This window comes from Thermobia domestica, chromosome 17 (assembly GCF_964235325.1).
Source record: "Thermobia domestica chromosome 17, izTheDome1.hap1.1, whole genome shotgun sequence".
NCBI classification, from domain to species: domain Eukaryota; kingdom Metazoa; phylum Arthropoda; class Insecta; order Zygentoma; family Lepismatidae; genus Thermobia; species Thermobia domestica.
In genome coordinates this window covers 164,413,418-164,436,009 of record NC_137470.1, presented here as the reverse complement: position 1 = coordinate 164,436,009, position 22,592 = coordinate 164,413,418, and the positions used below count along the sequence as shown (strand labels likewise).

The 22,592-nt window shown below is 35.5% G+C and overlaps 1 protein-coding gene across 8 annotated transcripts in view; it reads right to left on the bottom strand.

Annotated features, from left to right (window-relative positions):
- LOC145674461 (uncharacterized) overlaps positions 1 to 22,592 on the bottom strand; it is a 338,683-nt gene that overhangs the window by 228,024 nt on the left and 88,067 nt on the right. For 6 of the 8 annotated variants that reach the window (XM_081744547.1, XM_081744548.1, XM_081744545.1 and 3 more), the window contains one exon: positions 12,881 to 13,056. The exons of the other annotated variants lie outside the window; for them this stretch is intronic. In XM_081744547.1, coding sequence (XP_081600673.1) covers positions 12,881 to 13,003 — 123 coding nt within the window. In that variant the 5' untranslated portion in view covers positions 13,004 to 13,056. The remainder of the gene's footprint in view (positions 1 to 12,880; positions 13,057 to 22,592) is intronic. 8 annotated transcript variants of the gene reach the window in all.

Here is a 22,592-nt window from a genome sequence, read left to right as displayed (position 1 = left end):
ATTCTTTCGTATGCCAAAAAAAAAAAAAAAAAAAAAAAGTTACCGTAGTGGGCTCTCCAATATTTTTGTGGAAGATTTTAATGACTTGAAACTTACTAGAGGAATTGAATGTCGAACGGTACACCCCATATTTCCAATGAATGTTTTGTGGATTGCAGGCGCAGATATGCAGCCTGGGTGGAATGGATTCATGACCTCCGTAATGAGTAGAAGAGAAGATTGTGAGGATACATATATATTAGGAATTCCCTTTATAAACATGGATCCTAGCAATCCATCAACAATTTTCTCTGCTCTCAGTTATGCTGCAGAACAATGTCAGAAGCAACGCCGTGCCTGTATTCTTACGTTCGATCAACCATTGTTTTTAAAGGCGGCTGAAATTGTAGAGTCAGGAAATCCCAACAGTGAAGTGTCAAAAATTATTCTGAGGCTAGGAGGATTCCATCTATTAATGTCTTTTGTGGTTGCTATTGGAAAGATAATGGAGGGGAGTGGTTTGGAAGACCTATGGGCTACAGTTCACGGTAAACTGACTGTGAACCACATTTGAATGGTCACGCATACGCAAGAGCTGTCCGAGCATATAGCCTTACTGCTTGTGCGATTGTTAAAGTGATGAAGAGCAGTTTTCCTGAAATAAATGGTTCTCTTGCATATTTGGAAAATATTTCTAAAGATCTTCTTGAAAAGATTTTTAATGAACAAGATGTTCTAGAAGAACCAGCTGTTAAAGAAGCTTTGAGCAAATTTAACGATTTCTTGCAGGAAATTAGAACTTTAAGCAGAACAATTAAGCTGTGGATTAATCTCCTTAGGTGCATTGACCTTATAATGCTGTTTATCTTTGCAGAAAGATCAGGAAACTGGGATTTACATATGAATACAACAATTCAAATTCTCTCATATTTTCATGCTGCCGGACATCTCCCCTATGTTTAATCCGCCCACTTGTATGCACAAGAGATGTGCAAACTTGAATCAAAACTCACAAATCAAGAACTAGTTCTTTTTAAGGAGAAAGGATTCTTCACTATTAGACGGAAAGGCAAGTACTGCTCAGGAACGTGGTCTGATATGTGCATAGAACAAGATTTGATGCGACCCATGAAATCCGTTGGAGGACTGACACATGGCTGTGGCATTACTGATAATACTCTTTCAAAATGGGTACTTGGAACACCATTCTTTCTCAAAGTCCATGAGGCTGTAGAAAATTTTTTCGGGACAGCAATGCAGTTTAGCGAACAGCACGTGTAACTACGAGAATCCAGAAAGAAGAAAGACTTGTCAGACTTACAGAAGTTTACAGCTTGGTTACAAGAACACAATCCTTTTACAAAGTTGTCTGGTGAACTGGTCTCTTTGGCCACTGGGTTTGTTTGTGATGATTCAATAAACTGTGATCAAGCATACGATGTCGGTTTGTCTACCATGAACAAAATTAAAGGTAAAAATTTCCAAGAACTCAAACTGCACAGAAAAGGTGAAGACACAGGCAGCACAGAAGCCAGCAAGAGTAAGATCAAAAGAGGTCAATATCAATTCTCAACAGCTTTTTAATCGGATATTGTGTGTCTGTGATAGCGCCAGCAAATTAAAGACATATTTCAAATATGAATTGGCAGTACGCCCCCCAGCTCCGTTTGACGAAATTTCTCTTCGAAAAGGTACAAAATCACCCTTGATGTAAGTTTTTGAAGAAGGAATCATCGAAGAACTAGATGTAAAGGATGCAACATATATTGTAGACGGACGGTTTCTTCTTCACCATCTGCCATGGCCAAAAAAATTGTACCTTTGGAGCTGTCTTAGAGAACTATTGTACACATGTTCTTAATAAATATGGTCAAAAATCTATCATCTTTGATGGTTACCCTAGTAAGCCTACCACGAAAAATGAAGAACAAAACAGGAGAGCGGCGAAAAAAATCTTTACAAGACATAATTTTTTGTCAAAACACAGTCTGTGCCACGGGAAAAGACGAGTTCTTAGGTAATAGAAACAATAAGAAGAGATTATCGTTGGCTCTGGGGTCTGAACTCGTGAAACGGGGATTGACTGTAATTACAGCAGAGGAAGACGCAGATGTCGACATTGTAATGGCGGCCATTCAACAGTTGAAAACTGCTTCAAAAGTTATTGTTGTAGGATCTGATACTGACCTGGGAGTCTTACTTACTGCTTTGTCTCCTGAGAAAGAAAGTGCTTCTGTTTACTTCTGTAAAGAGAAAGATTGTGTGACTCCGAACACACGGTACTTCAGGTTCGAAACATTGATTGAAAAGTTTGGAGATTGCCGACAACTACTTTTGTTCTGTCATGCGTTTACAGGATGTGACACGACATCGTGTTTTTATGGTATGGGCAAATTAAAAGTAATAAATATGCTCAAATCACCGGAATTTCAAAACTGGGCCAGAGTGTTTTTGGATGTTTTAAAATCTAAAGGAGAAATATTATCTACAGGTGAAAAATTAGTTTTAGCTTTGTATGATTTGGGAAAATACTCAAATTTGAATGAAGCCCGATACCACAGATTTTTGTCTTTCACAAAGAAAAGTTCACTAAGATCTAACTTTGACCTGGCCAAACTACCTTCAACTTCTGAAGCGTGTAATGAACATTCGCTCAGAGTATTTTTGCAAGTACAGAAATGGTTAGGAAATAAACTTCCTGACACAGAATGGGGTTGGAGGATAGAATTAATTAAAGAAAACGGACGCTCCAAAAAGACATTGAAACCTATTCCCACATCCCAGCCATTTGCACCAGACGAGCTTCCGTAAATAATATCATGTTCGTGTAAGCAAGGATGTAGGCAATACTGTAAATGTAAAATAACTAAAATAGATTGTTCTGCAATGTGTGAGCACTGTATGGGCTGTCTTGCCTAAATTCACATTTCTATTCCGAGGAAGAACTTGTAGAATCATCATCCGAAAATTAAATAGTATACTGTATAGCTACGGAAGATTAAGTTGAAAATAGTGCAGTAAGCATAGCGGACATGTTCAAAATTAAGATGTAAACATAATAAAAAATGTTATAGATTTAATTTCATACGCTAATTTGACTGAGGAGATCCAAGGCAAAAAATAGGGAAAGGAAGAGCAAACAAAATATTTCAAATTTTTATAGTTTGTTTATCTAGAAATTATTAGATTTATAAAAAAAATAGAAAATAAAATAAAATAATTTTATCACTTTTTAAGAATAAAACAGAGTGTGAAAATTATCAGTGTGTTGAATAGTTTTGAAGATATTACCTTTTGTCAGAAACGCTTATTTTTAAATTTGGAATGGTAATGGGGATAGAGTAAGGGTTAAAGCTTCATAGGGGAGGCAGGACTAAACAAAAATGCTTTTCTAACAATGCAGCGGTTTATTATTTGAAAAAAAAAAGCTTTGTTATTATTATTTTTTCTTTCGAAATGAAACATAGTGACTGATATTTGAGGCGAAAATTTGAGCCCGCTCGTCTTCAAACTTACCTCGCTACATGGCTAATTTTAAGAGTAAACCCCACAATATATACACCATTGGAAAGATAATTTTATGCTCTTTAAGATTTATTTGAAACATTTTTCCATATCACAACTCACTAAGGAAATATAAGAGGAAAAACAAAATGGCGCGGACGATTTTTTTCATTTTTTACTCTTTAGGTTAAAATTGCCAAGAAACCATTAGGTTTATGAAAAACTTTAAGGAATACGAAATTATAGAGCACATTTCACAGATTACGAGAAAAAAAGAAGCATGTCAATATGTCCATTAGTTTTGAAGATATGGCCTTTTTTTAACACGCCCATTTTTTAACTTTGAGGGGGCGTGGGGGGAGAAGCTCCAGGGGGAGGGGCGGGGACTTTTGGGAAAATGTTCCTTTTATAGTGGTCTATCACTTGGAAGAAAATCAGCTTTACCTAAATTTTTTCCTTGCAAAAACCTTTATTGACTGGGCTATTGGGTACCGGCTTAGGACAGGAGGGAGCATATGCTCTGCTTGGTATTGGTTTTTATTTGGGAAAATAGACCACTTCATTAACAATAGAATTAAAAGATGTGTCACATTCTTCAGGAAGGTACACTCATGTCCAAAATTATTGTCGCATGTCTATAAATATGTTGTTGTAGGAATATAATTTGATAACGAATTCACCCGGTATTTCTTATAATGTTAGTATGTGTACAATCGGCAGAGACATGTATGCAAGTTTCATGTCAAAAGAGGAGTAAATAAGAGCAATAAAACGAAAATAAAACTTCCGTGACCATTTAGCAACATTATGATTTACTCATTCTAATTTTCGTATTTATAAATATTTTCCTATGAAATTTACCATATATACATTTCCCGATTATACACATAGTATCAGTATTAAAAGTACCAGCAAATTCAGTATTACATTATATTCTTACATGGAGACAGTTATAGATATGCGACAATCATTTTGGAGATGAGTGTACAAGGACGTAACAGGTGTTTGTTTCAAACATTGAATAAGTGTTCGTATACATTGAACTTATTTCCTGACGTCACAGAACTAAGAACTGTCACAGAGCGACGTAAGTCCGGCGACAATACAATATTTCATTTTTACTTTCATACTTTGCAATATATCTATTTATTTTAAAAGCAAATTTTAATATGTTTTTATTTTCAACTATTTTATCCTAAAATAAATACTAGCCTTTAACCAGCCCTTATTTCCTTGGTTGCATATCACTTTAGGATTTGGAAAATGTGTCTAACGAATAAAAAAAATGATAAAACACCTTTTAAAGACATTCTTTTGTTAATCAATTCGCACTAAAAAGTTAAAAATAATCTTATTTATGCAAGCCTAAATAAAAAGAATGGGGCGCGTCATTTTAAGAATTTATAAAGTAACTGTATGTAAGCCTATATTAGAGTGCATCCCATTTTTTTTTTTTTAAGTCATGCATAACCAAAATTGTTTTCTACTTTTAAGTGCGACTTGATTAATGAAAGAATGTCTTTAAAATGTTTATTAGTATGTTTTTCTATTATTATTGTTAATGTTTGCATCCTTGGCATAGGATGTTTATTTTGTAAGGTACCGTATGGTGCGTTTCTATACTACTAGGGTATATAAAAATTTAGTTTGCTATGCGATACATTAAACAGCACTTTAAAAAAATAAATAAATAAATAAAAATTACTACCGAATATAGAGTATTTCTCCGCTAATAAGAGGGAGACAGATTGAGGATACCAAACACCCCTACCATTGATTGAGAAATATTTCGGTGTCGACACTGATGAACAACATCTACATTTGAATTTGAATGTTTTATGGGCTTTAGGCAATTGATTCAGACCAGGATACATGGGGGACAGAATGTTGGTAGCAAGTAGTCCAGTCCCTAGTTTGAATGCCTGGAATGAGTAAGGACTCTTCCCTCCTTGGTAAAACCTGCCGGAATCTGAAGCAATATCAAAGAAACTGCTTCGAAAAGAGAGGGAGCAAACATGCATAAATAGATAGTCAGAGTCGGATTTAGGTTTCGTGGGGCCCCAAGCTGTTTAAGGTAATGGGGTCCTTTATGTGTCCAGATGAACATAGGCACCCTACATACAGAAATGAACAAACTAGAGATAATTTAGGAAGCAGACTAGCAGAAGGAGCCCCATTAATTACATGAACGTAGGCTACACAGCAGGAAGCATTGTTGCTACGTATATATACATTTTATTTTCTTATATTTTAGAAATGTATATCCAGTTTTTCTTTAGATTTTTGGGCCCCAAGAGAGCAGGGCCCTAAGCTATAGCTTGTTTAGCTTATACGTAAATCCGGCACTGTAAACAGTAGGGGGTCTATACACATACAGGCGCGGATCCAAAGGTGGCTATAGAGGCTATAGCCCCCCCCCCCCCTTGACGTTCAGGTATACACTGGATAAAATGGGCTTCAATCCTGTTTACTCTGGATAAAGAGACAAACTATGGTTTAGCTCCTCCCTTGATCATATCCTGGATCCGCCACTATATATATATATATATATATATATATATAATGTTTGTGTTTAGTATGTTGTACGATGGAAGCTGATGAAAGAGCTTTATATTATTCTTGATTTTTTGACAGGTAAACAAAGAATATTTCGGGGATTAATCTACTCGATTATTATAATAAGATTATAATAATGTAATTTATTTTTTCTCTTGTATGTATATTCTCAGTCCTGCAGGAAGTTTTCATTTCTTTCTTGGAATAGATAAACGAAGACTTTGGTTCGGCTTCTCCTTCACAAATCTCTGTCGAAAGGTTGACTTTATCGCTACAAACACAAATTACTTCTTCTCATAGAAACCATCTACAAATACACTGTACTGCTGAAACAGAAACCATCAACTAAAGAGGTCATAAATTTTGCCATTCCTCGTGTTTGAAGTTCCCGTTCTTCACAACGACTTCCTTCCTCCCGCCCCTGTTAAGAAGTTCAAAGTAGGTTTTCAAAAGGACTGGCTCCCGCTGAGAAGGAAAGTGGGATGAGGAATGACTATAGTGCCATCTAGCAGTTAGACGGCCAAGTACGTGAACACGAAAAAATCTGATTTCTGTAGATTCAATAATGAAGGATATAATTTCTCATCGATTGTGTAATGAATGTCATTGGAAACAGCGAAAAAATAGTACAGTAGCGCACAAATACAAATATAGTACTCCATTCTCAAAAAAGTCCGAAGTTTTTACCTCTTTTCCTTACTGTAAAAAAAACAGAAGACTTTTCCCTCTAATTTTGATCATTTTCTTATGGAAATTTGGATTATAATTATCTGTATTTATAAGAAGAAAATATCACGCACAGCGTTCAAATTGTACCTTTAAAATGAGATGCATCATATTGAGTGAGCTATTGAGACATTTTTGCGAAAGAACGAAATGAAACCATGATTTGCCTAAAAAATGGTTGAGATCCCATGTTAAATTGAACACCAATCTTCCGGCCGCTGTGGCGCACTCCTTCTCCCTCTTAATATTGTAGTTGCCTGTCTTTCCGGTGTGTAATATTATCTTCGGTCAGAGTGAGTCCAGCTTCAAATCAAATAGGACGTGTAGCGATTGTTTTGTTGTGCAAACGAATTGTTTATTCTGTTACTTTCCGTGCTATCTGCTTAACAATGCGTAAGCGTGTATGCAAGTTTAACGAGGAGTATTCTAAAGAGTGGAATTATGTTAAAAAAGGACGCTATGACAATGAAGCCGAGTGTATAGTTTGCAGCAGTTTTTTTAGTGTTGGACACGGTGGTCGTTCAGACATATGAACAGACTGAAACATAGGAACAGACTGAGTGCGCCAAGTTGCACTAAGTCTCTTGACAATTATTTCATAAAACAAGAATCAGATGAAGAAAGAAAAGCAAGAGCTGCTGAGCTAACTCTGGCCTATCATACGATAAAACAACATCATAGTTTTCGGTCAAATGATTGTAATAATAAATTAAACAATCTTATGTTTAGTTACCCATCAATCGCATCGAAGTTCAGTTCTGCCAGAACAAAGCAATCGGCTCTGATAACTGGTGTTTTAGCTCCATTTAGTTTAACAAATAGCATTGAAGAGATATAAATCCCCCTTTTATGGCATTTCAACAGATGCGAGTAATCATAAAGCCAACAAAATCTTTCCTTTTGTAATTCAGTTTTTTCGACATAAACGAAGGGACAACGTTATTGAAAGTTGCTTCCTTGCCCTGTGACACGTCAGACGAGATATCTAGTTTCTGCTTGAACTGTATTGATGAGTTTAAATTAAATAAAAATAGTTGCATTGCGTTTTGTGGTGACAATACAAACACAAATTTTGGTGGTTTGAACAGACAGGGAAAATGTAATGTGTTCAAAAAATTGAAAGCTCATTTACATGGAAGTATTGAAGCTGTGGGTTGTCCAGTACAAGTCTTACATAACTGCGTAGGTACAGCTACTGATAGATTAAGTTGTGACGTAGAAAGTATTATTGTCAAACTCTTCTCATATTTCTCTGTATACACAGTACGAACAGAGAGGCTAAAAGAATTTTGTGAAATGGTTGACGTCACATTCCAAAACTCGTTGGTTGTCTTTGATGCCTGCAGTAGAACGAATTTTAAAACTGTTTGATGTTTTAAAGGATTTCTTCTTAAGCGAGGAGAAAGCTCCAAAGATTTTGCTTACGTTTTTTAATAATCCTTTAAATGAAGCATACTTATGGTTTATCCACAGTACTTTCCACCACGGAATTAAGAAAATTGAAGAAAGTGCAAGTAGTGATATGGAAGTCAGTGATGTATTGCAAGGCATGCTTAAAACTATGTCTACAAGAAAAGGCGAACAGTTTTTATCATTTAACGTTAAATTTGTTCTTGAAAGGAATGGAATTACACAACAAGAGAAAATGAACTTCAAAAATGAAGTTAATGACTTCTATGAAACCTGCATTGAATATGTAAGGAAGTGGAGTGTATCGCTCTCTACTTTTTCAATATTCAAATGGATGCTGCTGAAGGACATCCCCAGTTGGGGACAGGTTGGAAATAGTGTTGCGTACTTCAAGGAGGAAAGGTATTGAAACAAATGATTCTTTGCTATTCGATCAAATGGCTTCGTTGAAGGATTTTGTTACTAATAATATAAAGCAGTGGAGCGAGGAAGATATATATATATATAAAAAAAAAAAAAACATTCCAGTGCCACGAGAAGTGGGTTTGTTTTTTCAAAACCTATACTAGGTCTGAACCGCATTCTGAATTTTTCAAGATATGTCAACATGTGTTTGCGATCCCTGCCCATGGGAATGGAGACCCTTTCTGCAATTCAAGTACTATACAATTTCAAAATGGAATGTTTTGAGTTTTATAACTTTGTATTAGAAAAGAAGGAAGTTTTAAAGATCGCTGGGACAAGTGAAGTATTCTCATGAATCTACCTCATGTTACTCATTTTTATAACTGGGAAATGTTTCATATATTTTTAGTAGTTTTCAAATATTTCATTGTTTTATTATGTAATTAATCTTGCTACCTTTTCAATAGGTTTCAAAACGAAAAATTGTAAATTTGCTCTATTTTGTGAGAGTTACAAAAAGAGAGAGAGAACGGAGACGCTAAAAAAATATATATTCAGGTTAGCATCCTATCCAAAAATAAAAGGTGTCCCGTTTTTTTTTTAGTTGACGATTTGGTAACCCTAGCCTATCTCAATAAACGAACGTTTCAATGAAAAATCAACATCTATTTTTCACAAATCTACATGTAAATTACAACAGTAACAAAAATAATGCCTTTAAAGTGAGATATAACGATAACATAGCCAGGCCAATCTTTGACTTCGCAAACGTCCTTTTCTTGATGTGGTATTCGTTTTAAAGTATATATGAGAAATATTAAATTTAAATACAAATTTAGAGGTTCACATTTCGTAGTATAGATTTATAATGCTAATTACACGAATCTACTTAATTTATACCCATGGCCCATATGGCTATAAATCACAAGGTATCCCCCAAGCAAACCAAATGTCCAGAAGTACAACTACAAACAAAAAGAAAAAGGTGAAAAAAAATGAAGTTCCTTTCACTTTTAACAAACTATTACACCTTCCTTCTATATTCCTTCATTGCGTATCAGCAAATGCCCCGAACTGAAGACTGAATTCTGTAACGTTAATTCTTCAAGTTCGCTGCCCTCCCGATAGATGGCACTGTCTTTAAAGGTTCACAGAAGTAGTCTATCAAAAGAGCCATCAAGTGGGGAAACTGATAACTATTTAGTCTCTCAATATAACTACAAAGTGGGAGATCACAATGTTTTTATATATATAATGTTCCGTTCCAGGTAGTAAGCTCGAAGCTCCTTAAAGCACGATTTTGTGGAAGCGCAACACCTCCAGACTGGGAAAAGAATTCTTATCCGTTCTCTGCTCGCCCTTCCAAGCATTTCGTCCTTTCACCTCCGCGAGGTAAACAGACAGGATTCGATTCCGGCACGTCACTTGTTGTATAAAAATGAAATGAAATTACATTTTACGTCCCCTGGTTATACCGGCTAGGCTAAAGCAGAGGGTAATGATGAGAAATGATTGAAATAGAGGAATGAATAAAGTGGAAGGAAACGGAAGAATCCGACAAAACCCGCGCACACGATGTTTATCCACCACAAAGTTCACTTGGCGCGAGTTGGAATCGAACCAAGGACCCCATGCACCAGAGATGAACGCTCTATCGCTGAGCCCCGCGGCCCCGTAAGTTTCTGAAGTGATCATAGGAATACCCACTATGATTTTCGCAAGTTCTATTATGTGCTAGAAAATTCAATGTCCTCCTATGGATTTACCGTCAATTTCACGTCGATACACTAACGACATTTGTATAGGTAGATTATTTTCGGAACAGTTATGACTTTTGGCGCGAAGCTAGTCAGCGAGACGGAACATGGGAGGGGACTGCTGAGTTGCGCACAGTGAAAGCGGTGTTGTCAGTATGTGTAAGCTATTAGCCAATAGTTTTCGCGCTGTTGTAGAAACGTTATGCTGTGCGACTGGATTCAGAGCTGCACATAGGAATGCTCGAGCTGTTCCAAAAATAATCTAACTATAATAGAATAGAAACATCTGTTGTCCCATATTTGAATTGCCAGTTATTCTATTACATGCAATACAAAAATTATTATAGTAGTTAAATAGAAGCCTTTAATTGCGAATTGCTTTGTCCTTGTGTTCATGCATTGTTTTATCAAATCCCTTCATTACTGTTTATTTTGTATTTATATTGTCAGAGATTAGGCTCTAAAGAATGTGATGCACAGTTCAGTCACAGCTTCAGTCTTCGAAATTCAATTTCGTTAAATTAGAACCTTATTTCCGTGTAAGATTTTCTTTTAAACGTATGTTTAGCCATATTTGTTAGAGAAACAAAATAACGTTGATTTGAAACTGTAATTAACAAGTATAAATCTGGTCAGAAAATTAATTTTTGCCATTAGTTCAGTTTTTATTAAATTTTCATACACAGAGGTTCTTTTATCAGTCCAAGCACTTATTATACTAAACACTTTTTCACAATATATGCTTGCAGATATTGATAATACAAATGCAACTAAATTAAACAACTTCAGGAATAGCTACCGTGGTGCCAGGTAACTCAACACCGGACAACAAAATTGCTGGTTGCATGGGGCCTAGACAAGTACTATTGGGCTTCTTACAAAGTTACCACTTTGTTCGTATCTTACTTTGTGATTCTGATCACACTAGGGTAGACAAATAAGAATATTTTGTATTTTATTTACTTATTTTGCTAAATGATAACAATAATGATCGAATTTTCGCTTTTAACAAATAAAAGAAAACCAGTGTCAAAATTATGAGTTATTCGTACATTTTGAATAGCAACCCGCACACCCGTATCTGAGTTGTTAAACCAGTACAGTTGGCAGCCCTGACGTGTCGAACTATGAAGTTTTGAGAGAAGAATCCGGACTTGGTGGACATCCATCTTGGGTGCGCCCCTGGTGCTCACACTAGTTAAATTCAGCACATGGACGCCGTATTTATACGCAAATAGTAATTTTCTATTCCAAATTGTAAAATAACCCAATATAACGTCACTTAACCAAATCTAGCCAAATGTAGTACATTTAGTACCTTTTCGATTTTCGTGTGGTCCGGCGATACAGCTCAAATGCCCTGTTCTATACAAGCCGAGAAGGTAGAATGATTTCGTGTGAAACACCTAACCTAACCAAAATCTGGCTACTGAGCAAAATATTATCAATTTTTTGAAAAAAAAAAAAGTGTGGCCCCCCAAAACGGAATTTATTCAATAAGTTCGTTGAGAAAGTTTTATCACTCAGATAACTTCTGTATCATTAAAAGAATCCAATTCTTGATTTACAGTCTATTTTCTGGACTTGCACTAAAAAAATTTCAGTAAACTCACAGAGCGATCTTAGATTTAATGAATCAGGAGGAAGTGTTTATTTTTAGATTATTGAATGCATGAGTCATATGGGGAAGGTTCTAGATTACTGGTCCCCCATGTAGGTTAGTAGCTGGGCTGGTGTCTTTCTGTACTGAAGTTTATACCTTTAATTTACATAGTATTGCCGAGCGAGCGTTAGCGAGTAAAGGCGGGTTAAAGCCCCGCAGGGCACGTTGTTTTCTGTCTCTATTACTGCTCAATGGGAAGGGGGACCAGTAATCTAGAACCTTGCTAGTCATATGATGCAAATTTATTGTGTTGAATATATTCACTGCATATGTACTTCTTTTTCAGTACGTAAATCGACTTTCTGTATCTTAATCATTTTCGGGATGTGAACTTGCATTCCTGTGTGCAGATAAACTTTAGGAGGGCTTCAGTATACGTACACGATACCGAATAAATGACCATTAAAAAGCAGTACTGGAGTCAATGCAGGGGCGAGCCCAATAACGCGTCCATAGGGACGAGGCGCGTTAGCAACAGTGAGTTACACAAACAATAATAGCGCAAAATACTATCGCAAAGAAACATTTACCGTACCTACTGGATTATGTATTTGTACGTTTCCGAATACGTTATAGGTAATATCCCAATGTTTTCAGTGCATGCATATTTGTATTCCGAAGTATAATATATTGTTTACATTTCAAAATTATGTGGATCAATTAAGCCTCGGACACTTCGACATTTGCGTGTCGTAAATTGTCTATGTAAATTTTACAAATTTGAGAGAACTCTATTCTAAACCTGCACCTACCATATTTTGATGAGGCGTCAACAGTGAGCCTAAACTATCAAATAATATTTAATAATAGAATCCAAAGACAAAGTAATTAGCTAAACTGTCAAATGCAGAAACGATTAGCAACATGTTTCCCTTCTTACCTTAACGTTCATCAATGTCGAAATCTTCCAAGGAATTTTGTGTTTCTTCGCTTCTTCATTATTGAGCGAGAGAGTTTTGGTAGAGAGCTCATCGCACAGGCAACACTCCTGTAATTCATTCATTACGTCTTGCAAGAAAACGATCTACTCTTAACATAGAAGGAATCTACGGAACCCTTCAACACACAAAATACGTAATACAGTGTTGGCAAATGCTACACACAAATTGGGTAAACAGAACTTTAAAAAAATACCAGAAAAGGTTAACTTCTATTTATAAAATTAAAATACGGTTATATTTTTCATTATAATTAGATTTTTATAGTAAAGAGAAATAAGTGTACTAATTAACAACAACCAGTAGAATTAAACATATAGGGCCTTATTCAGAGTCGTTCTGAAGCGTGATTAGTGTCATACTAAAGACTTCGACTAACATATGTTCCTTGCAATAGCCAAGCTTTTAGTATAGTGCTAATCATACGTCAAAAGGACTCTCCATAAGGCGGAGAATCTACTCACCGTTCAGATTTAACAACTGACCACGGAAATCTCATAGCAATTTATATGATTTGTTTCGTAAGATCAGCTCTTGGATCTCCTAGCAATTAGTTCGAAACATGCAGGATTCATAGTTCTTCATTCTACGATAAAATGCGAAAAATAACGTTTTCTATTTGCCAGTGGCAGCTCGTGCTTTGAATTTTATGTGGTGCACAATAGATGACCTCTCTATTTCATTATTATTATTATTACTATTATTATAAATAATAATAATATTTATATAAATTTATTAAACTATTAATAATAATAATAATAATAATAATAGCAGTGGCGTATTTACGATTTTGTTTCGGGGGGCTTTGCTAACTCTCGGGAGGGCTTTGCCTGAAAATGTGAAAATTCTGCAATATATTTCATATACTTTACTATAGTAAGTAAGATTTCGGGGGGCTTAAGCCCGGAAGCCCCTAAATACGCCACTGATAGTTAGTATAAATAATAATAGCGATTTCTTCATGGCATGCTTCAAGCATGCAACGGAAAAGCTCATTTTGTATGTTTTTTTGACGTACTCTTGAAAATTATTGCGCTTTCTAAATATGACTTGCGAGTGCTGTCAAGTTCTGCACTGAAATTAATTAATCTACGATAAACGCCTCGATTTGATCATGTCCTCTTAAAGCTAATTCGAAGATGCCACGAAACCAAATGCAATTGAAAAAAATTGAAATGAAATCTGAGTTTTACGTCTCACGATCAGGGTTGAATTCAGGGGGTAGCCCGGGGGGAATGTCCCCCCGAAGAAAATTCATTCCTCCCCCCCGGAGAAATAAAAAAATTCAGTCACAAAATGTAGAAATTACTTCACCCAATTATTTGCTTTTCTTTCCGTGCACGTGCAGTCGAAATCCGATCACTCAATATACATATAAATGACGCAGACCCATTCTATATAAATAATAAACATGTAATATCTAAGATAGAATACCAAATAATCAATAAAACCTGTATTTCTTAACGCTATGAATGAGTTTGGCAGAACATGAAATTGTCAACTGTTGAAGAAAGGTTTGTATTTTAGTAGGTACTATACTCTCGCCCTATATTATATATTAGTAGGTAGCACTAGCACAGATTGAGATAGGAAAGGAAAGATAGGGAAGATCTTTCTATCATTCCATATGATCTCTGATGTCAACAGACTTCAATTCTTGAAAATGTACAGTTCTTGCATTATTTGAAATAGAACACCTAAATCCTATTTCTCGCATCAGAAGTAACAGACGTAAATGTGATTTACGTTTGTTAAAGAAAACACACCTGTCTTTAATTAAAAATAAGTCAGTTAAAGGGTGAGATTCAGAGAGCGTCATTTAGAGGGATCAGGGAGGAACAGTTATCCCTCCTGGGTTAAGGTTTATATAGAATTTATCAATATGATAGTAGTATATAAGTGAAAGATTGCTATTGAAGGTGATGAAAATCCTGCTCAGTGCCGTGCTATGGAGGAGGGGCAAGCGGGGCGACGGCCCTGGGCACCGAAGTAAGGGGCGCAAAATTCGGGAGGGAAAAAGAAAAGGAAAGGAAAGAAAAACAGAGGAATGAAACACATGTGCACATATATAAAATGAAAGGAAAAAAGTAATGAAAAGTGCTCAGAATCAAGGAAAAGCAGGGTTTACTTTTAAAAATTTACTCAACCTTTCGCGGCTGGTCTGTCGACCTCACTCATATAGCCTATACGGGGGTGCCGTCGTATACTCTCGCGCCAAGCGCTGATTTTCCACGACACGGCACTAACCCTACTGAAGATTTCGTAAACTATTGATGTGTATGCCGTGAAGAAACCAACGCTAATATGCTTGATTTAGAAGCAAAAGTGTGAGAAAGGATGATAAGATATTCCTATGTATGTTTGTTTTAGGACAAAAAGTATTTGAGTTAATTTAAATCTTTTTAAAAACTTCTACATTAGTAACAAACAGTAACTACTGAATATAGGAAATAATAACAAAAATAGCTACTGTAAATAGCAGTTAAACTTTAGTGTAAAATATTTTTGTCAGTCTTTATTTAATGTTTTAGATAAAATTAAACGATTGTTTTTTTTAATTATAATCTCGCATTGAATATTTATCAGCAATTAGTCTCAATATTAGGTAAGATGTGCATGTGAATGGAATTGTTAAATATACTGCTTTCTTTCAAAAATACAGAAAAACAACTCTGCCCCCGAGGAGTTGACATTCCCCCCCCCGGGTGAAAATGTCTGAATTCAACACTGCTCACGATTATGCCGGTTAGGCTAAAGGAGACGGTGATGATGAGTAATGAATGAAATGGTGAAAGCGGGAGGAAACGGGAGAACCCCGAGAAAGCCCACGCACACAGTATTTGTCCACCACAAAGTTCACTGGGTGGCGGGAGCTGGGATCGAACCCGGGACCCCAAGCACCAGAGGTGAATTCTCTACCACTGAGCAACCGCAGCCCCTAAATGCATTTGATGATTATATTGAGCACCTGTTTTGTGTCACTTTTTGATTGTGATTCTCAATGGACCGTTTATAACCAGCATTTAGTTGAGCAGCAATATTCACGTTTCCCAACACAGTGAGATAAGAACGTGTCTTATATGACCTGACGGTTTTTTTTTTTTTTTGTCGTGCAGACGCTGGATATCCGCACCTTTTTTACTCCATGCATCTTCCTCCGCCCCGAACAACAAACAGGGAAAACAAAACAAAGCATTTTTAATTTCACATTCACATAACCACTTATGCTGTTCGTACAAGTTGAGATTAAACTTCCTTGTAAATGTAAATGTTCGTTTCTGACTTCTAATTACTTGCGTTATATTGATGGTCGGAATCTGCAGGCATATGGATCCTTATGAGGCAGTGTACGGCGAGTAAAACCCCCACTTACTGCGTAACCCCCGCAATGGCCCAGAAGCTGTGAAAGCTGGGGAGTTTGGCAAACTATCAAGCAGAAAGCAAATAGCCAGCCCCGTTTCAAACGCACTTGCTTAAGAAAAGATGATGTTGACAATAAAATGAAAAGTGATTTAGCACAAATAAAAAATGAAAATATTGGAAGGAGGTTTGTACAAACATGCAAACATTAAGAGAAACCGCCACAGCTATTTGCACATATCAAGGGGGCGGGGTGTATGACCCTCAAAAGTAGTCCAAACTTGTTTAACCTTTACAGAAAGAATTGCTCAAGGATTGAGCCAGCAATTTAAACATCCATCGCTTCACTCCTAATTAACCTAGAGAGGCGAATTAAGTGTATCCCTTTAGGCGGGGGCGGATCTAGTGGGGGGCGATCGCTCCCCCGAGAAGGGGAAACTTTATTTTATATATATATATATATATATATATATAACCCATCCCAGAGTTTGGAGCCCTTAAAAGTAGCAGTATGACAACCCATCGCCAGTAGGTTACACCGCATATATGTCCTAAATGTGCTGCAAACCCCTAAAATAAAATTATCTGTTTTTGTAATATTTTATTAAAATTTTACTAATTTTACCCTATTTTATAATATAAATTATGGTGATTTTATACAATTTATTGTGATTTTATGATAATTTTATACTGTTTTGGTGATTTTATCATATTTTTGCAATTTTTTTAGTGATTTTCAGTTTTGCCATCCAACAAAAATTATCGTAAAATATTTTTGATAATATACTTTGATCTAAGTTGGTAACCCATGATAGAAACACACAAATGGCTGAGAATACAAAGTTAACTTCCTAAGCCTCTAAATAAACTTGTTCCTCCCTTTTTCTTGTCCTTCCCTCAAGCGATGAAGAACAGGTGAATGAACTTGAAGAAACTACCTGGAAAGGGTGGAAAGAAGGAGACACAGGTGCGTGAAAGAATGCTAGGAATTCCTTTGTTCAAGCACTAGGGGATGGACGTACATAACGTTCTTTGTTATGCAAATTAGGGTGAGTTGACAATAGGTCTTTGTTTACATGAATGTCGTTTATCCTTGAATGTTCACGTACGCAGGTGGGAACAATGGATGCCGCAGATGTTTGTATATGTAATAAATTAGTTTCATTGATATGTCGGCTTTCTTTATCCTTTGTTGACCGAGAAGTGGTTGGAGTGCGTACGTGACTGAATGCATGTACATAGGAGAAACCTGTTTAGGGAGCGCAGCTGTATGTTAATTTTTATTCAGGACAGAAATGTCGTTGGAATGACTACGTGACTGGATGCACGTACGCAAGGGTTGAATGTTTTGATAGATGAAATTTCTGATAATAGGGTGGAAAGGTAAAATATTTAAATCATTGTAGGCTGTGTGGGATTGTCTCTTAACTGGTAGTTGAAAGAACAAAGTGTCCTTGTTGTGTTGTAGTATTGGTTATTGATATTTTTATTGATAGGTAGATAAAATATTTATATTATGTCTAGAGAACATATTGATTGAATAGAGGATAAAAATCTAATCAATTATGTTAATTTGTATTCATTTATGTTTAAATTTGCATGAATTATAAGCATTTTTTGGTTCTTAGGAGATAGGAGAACATAGCCTGGTAAGAGGTAGTTCTTTCTGTTCTAACTTGTTTGAGTTTTGAGGCAGGAGGTGGAGCTTGTTAACTTGTATAGTAAGACTCCAGCAAATGAAAAACCAGACTTGGAGACTGGATTTACAACATTTATTCCAACCCAAAACTTGTAGGAACCAATAATAAAAGGAAAGAGAAGGGACTAGGCAAGAACGAAGAACGAATGATAATCTGATTCCCATTGTTTGAACGAGGTTCTTTACAGCTTAAAGATCCCTTTTCAATTGGCCTGTTCCCTGTCAACCAGCTTGTTTTATGATCCTGCCACTCGAGGGCAAGGAAGATCGACCCTTCTTTACCTGAGTTTATTTTTATTGCAGGGTGCAATAAACCTGTTACCTGCATTACGTTTATGAGGGGTACAATAAAGTGTTTACCTGACTAGTCTTCTTTCCTTCTTTGCAGCCAAACAAGATTTCTTTAAAATATTTTTGCATAAATTAGATTAATGAATTAATTATTCATGAATATTAATTACTTGGTAATGAAAGGGTTAGAAAGAATGATTTTTTCGTATTTAGCGTTTATTTAGCGGTATATTATATGTATCGTATAGATTAGTATATATTGTGCACATATACCTAGATATTGTGGGAAGAAACGGACACATCTCTAAGAAAAGTATCTTATGCATTTATACGATCTCTCCACTGAATGATAGGGAATTTTATCGACCTTTTATTGATGATTTTATGTACGAAACACAGTTCAATCACAAATTACGTATGTATATTAGTACTTTTTGGTAATGGACGTATGTATACGTGTTTTGCCTGATATGTGGACAAGAATATATGTGCACACATATTATGTTTTATATGCATGTAAGTGTTTTATAGTCACCTTTAATGTAATGTGTGGTTGCATAACTTCTTCTATGGTGGCATGCTAGGTTGTATAACTCACACCTTTTAGATTGCATTGTAGACTTATATATTATGAATCTTTATGCATGTACCCTTATCTTCAACGTAATGTAGGGTTGTATAACTTTAGTGGTATGCTACGTTGCATAACTCATACCTTTTGATTTGTATTGTAGACTTATATATAGTGACTCTTTACATATGTAAGTGTTTTAATCATGCCTTTAACGTAATGTTGGGTTCAATAACCTTTACTATTGGTATAATGGTGGATGTATAGCTTTTACCTTATTGGCTGTACTGTAGACATATATTGTGCCTCATTATACATGTAACCGTGCCTTGACTGAGTTGTTAGGACCTCTTATTATGATTTTAATGTTGGCTTGCATAACCTTAACTTTTGTTTGTTTGTATGGTTATATATTGTGATGCTTGACGTGTGTAATTGATTTAACCATGTCTTAAATATAATGTTGAGATATATATATTTTGTCTTTTACGTATGTATGTGCTTGTTAGACATATTTTGGTTGTACTTTAGCCACATATGATACCATTTTTAATTGAAGTTTTAACTGAAGTCTAATTTTGCAAATAACTTATTTCTATGTACTTGTAGAAGGCATTATAACGTCATCAGCGTTTGCAGTACATGCCGATTTATTGTATGCTGTCACATAAATAACCTTATATGAACCATATGTATTCCTCACTGCCTTATATAGAATACCATTTTTATTTATAAGATACCAATATTTTGCATAAAGGTTTGAACGTCACATAAAGTATTATTAAACCATGTAAAAGTGATCGGTAAATACTTGATATGACGCAGTATATGTATTCTTCCTTTAGCTTATATAGAATACACATACTTATTGATATGATACCAATTATTGAATGTATAGGAATAAAACACTATCAAAATTGTGTTATTTGTTTATTAGCATTAATTCTTGTTCTACAGTGGCACGCAATATTATTGATTAGAGATATTATTTACATATATTTAGGTGATTGATATATTTATAAGTGTTCAATATAATAAATAATTATGTATTTACAGTTGTCATATTTTCAAATGTATATTTCCTATAATTGTTGTTTTTTATTTGCGTATTTACAGTATTGATATAGTTAATTGTATATTTTCAATATTGATGTTTTCATTTATATATTTGAATATTTACATATTTATAATATTTACAATAACAATATTTACATATTTATAATATTTACAATATTGTCAGGGTACGCCAAATTCAGATATAAATTGCTATATTAAATTTCATTTATTTCATTAATTTGGCTAAAGATGAAAATTAAATTGTTGTTTAAGAATTGGCTTACATTCAGAAATGATAAATCATGCAGACGAGTTAACACAATATTTAATTGTGCTTACGGTTGTTTGTTTTTAATTAAGTAACGATCCAGACACGAGTCTGCACGTGTCATAACATTGTAAACAAACAATGAAGCAAGACGAAAATATAAATATTTGTATATTTTATGTTCACAACAACACATTCTGAAATTTGGGTAAAATTGTGAAAATCGCAAACGTAAACTGTCTGGAGATTTGGTCACAGAGAAAATGCAGAAACTACGGTTTCAGCACAGATGTATTAACTGCGAAATTTGGTAAGGAAGAAACCACGAAATCATCATGAAGTAAATGACCTGAAAAGGTTGTTAAACTGAATCGAGATCAGTTCTGGGAGACCTGTAAGAGGATCAGTTCCTGGAGACCCGTGGAAGGATCAGTTGCTGAGGATCATTCTTGGAAACCAGTCTCAGAGGATCAACACCGCGTTCTCAGTGGAAACCCTTCCACTGTGGTTCTTCACTGACTACGAACTCCGAGTCCAGGAGTTCGACTCTAGTAAACGTCAAGGTATGTGGTAGTACATCTCTGATTACTCTCAGATGAATGAATCACGAACAGTTTGCCTAATGTGATCTAGCAATCTAACTAACTACTCATAACACATACAGTACACATAGCTCTACAGTATTAATGAAAATAAATGTCTACTTAAAGATTAAATGTTTAGCTCTTAATTAATCTATTACCTCTCGCATGTTTGTTATAGAAATTCCTGTCTATTCTGGATAATAGACACAAGCAGCTTATATTGTGTCAACAGCATACTACATCTCAGCATTATTAGGCACGACACGGTAGTAGGTTGTTAATATTTACATTATTTACAATATACTATTTGCATATTTACAATATTTACATATTTACATTATTTACAATAACAATATACTATTTACATATTTACATATATACACGTAGGGAAGTGTCAATTAACGGGTGGTGTGAAAATATTTATGAAATTTGTGTCTGTCCGAGATTATTATGATTATGTCACTATGTTAGGACATATTTAACACAACATATATACAAATATTTATCAAACATTCATACTAATAATGCTAATCATTCGACACGCATAATACTTTGATACCCGTACGGCAATTTCCTAAAGTCTGTCAAACTGTGAGGATCAAGTCGACGTCTTTTATTTTCAACTTTTTGATGTGTTTTAGTTTCATGCCTGGACACAATGACAAACCCCGGGTTCCGAACAATCCTCCCGGCATTGTTTAACTGTTTAATGTCAACTTTATCGTGAATTAAATTATAAAAATGATCAAAATTAATGTCTTGGCGCGTACGGTGATTTAAAGTTATACCCTTAATTTTAAATACATAATCTACTTTGTCCGTCCCAACCTCTTTTAAACGGTGCGCATAATTCTTTGTTCCTATTCGTATAAATGCACTAATTTCCCACCCTTCAGGAACTTCGTTAGTTCACCCAGGTAGGAACCCAAAGAAAGCGGAGGTTTTTCATTACGTGGCTGTACAAACATAATACTATCGGTGTCACAGTACAACACACGGTCAGGCCCTACTGTTGTTAATAATTCATAAAGTTTTAGACGCGCCCACGAAGTGATGAACGCGACAAGGACAACATTTGAGAACTTCCATGGTTTGTTTTTGTTCTCAATGTTTTTATACGTTACAATGAGATGCCGCTCTCCAATAGGTAATACAGTTTGCACCTCGTATTGTGGTGCCCATAGATAAGTCAAAAATTTTTCCGGAGTATCGACAATCACCGATTGCGATAAAGCCGTTCGCTGTCCCCATTTTCTATATAGTGAATTGAAGAATATTTTAGAAATATACCTCAATCCCGGGTTCTTCCTTATTATTATAATTTAATTTAATGCCTTCATGGGCATAATAGTCAGCAATATATTTTTGCTGTGCTTCTTCGCTTTGACAGTGAGCAGGAAATCCTGAAGATTCCTGCTTCATTTGAAGAAAGGAACTTACATAGTCTTCAAACAGACCATCTGAATCCCCCTCTTCTGGGTCCAGCAGCTCAAACTCCCAGATTTCAATTACTTGCAGAATTTTGTATCCGAGCTGTAAAGCTACATGGAGTTCAGGGGTACAGTATGTGGCCGTTAAGGCACGTTCCGAATCGCTATGCACGCAATTGTTAATACTTTTTCCATACACGTTAGGCACAGCCCAAACAAAATATGACCATTGCACGCATATGGTAACACCGGAAAATACAAGACATTTGGGGGTAAAACTGTGCATTTTACTAACCCATGAATACTTTTCACTTTTGGAAAGTCTGGTCCCTTGTATATTTTTGGCTTACCTACAGGCATTGGTTTACGTGCCATCACCCAAGGGTATAACGATG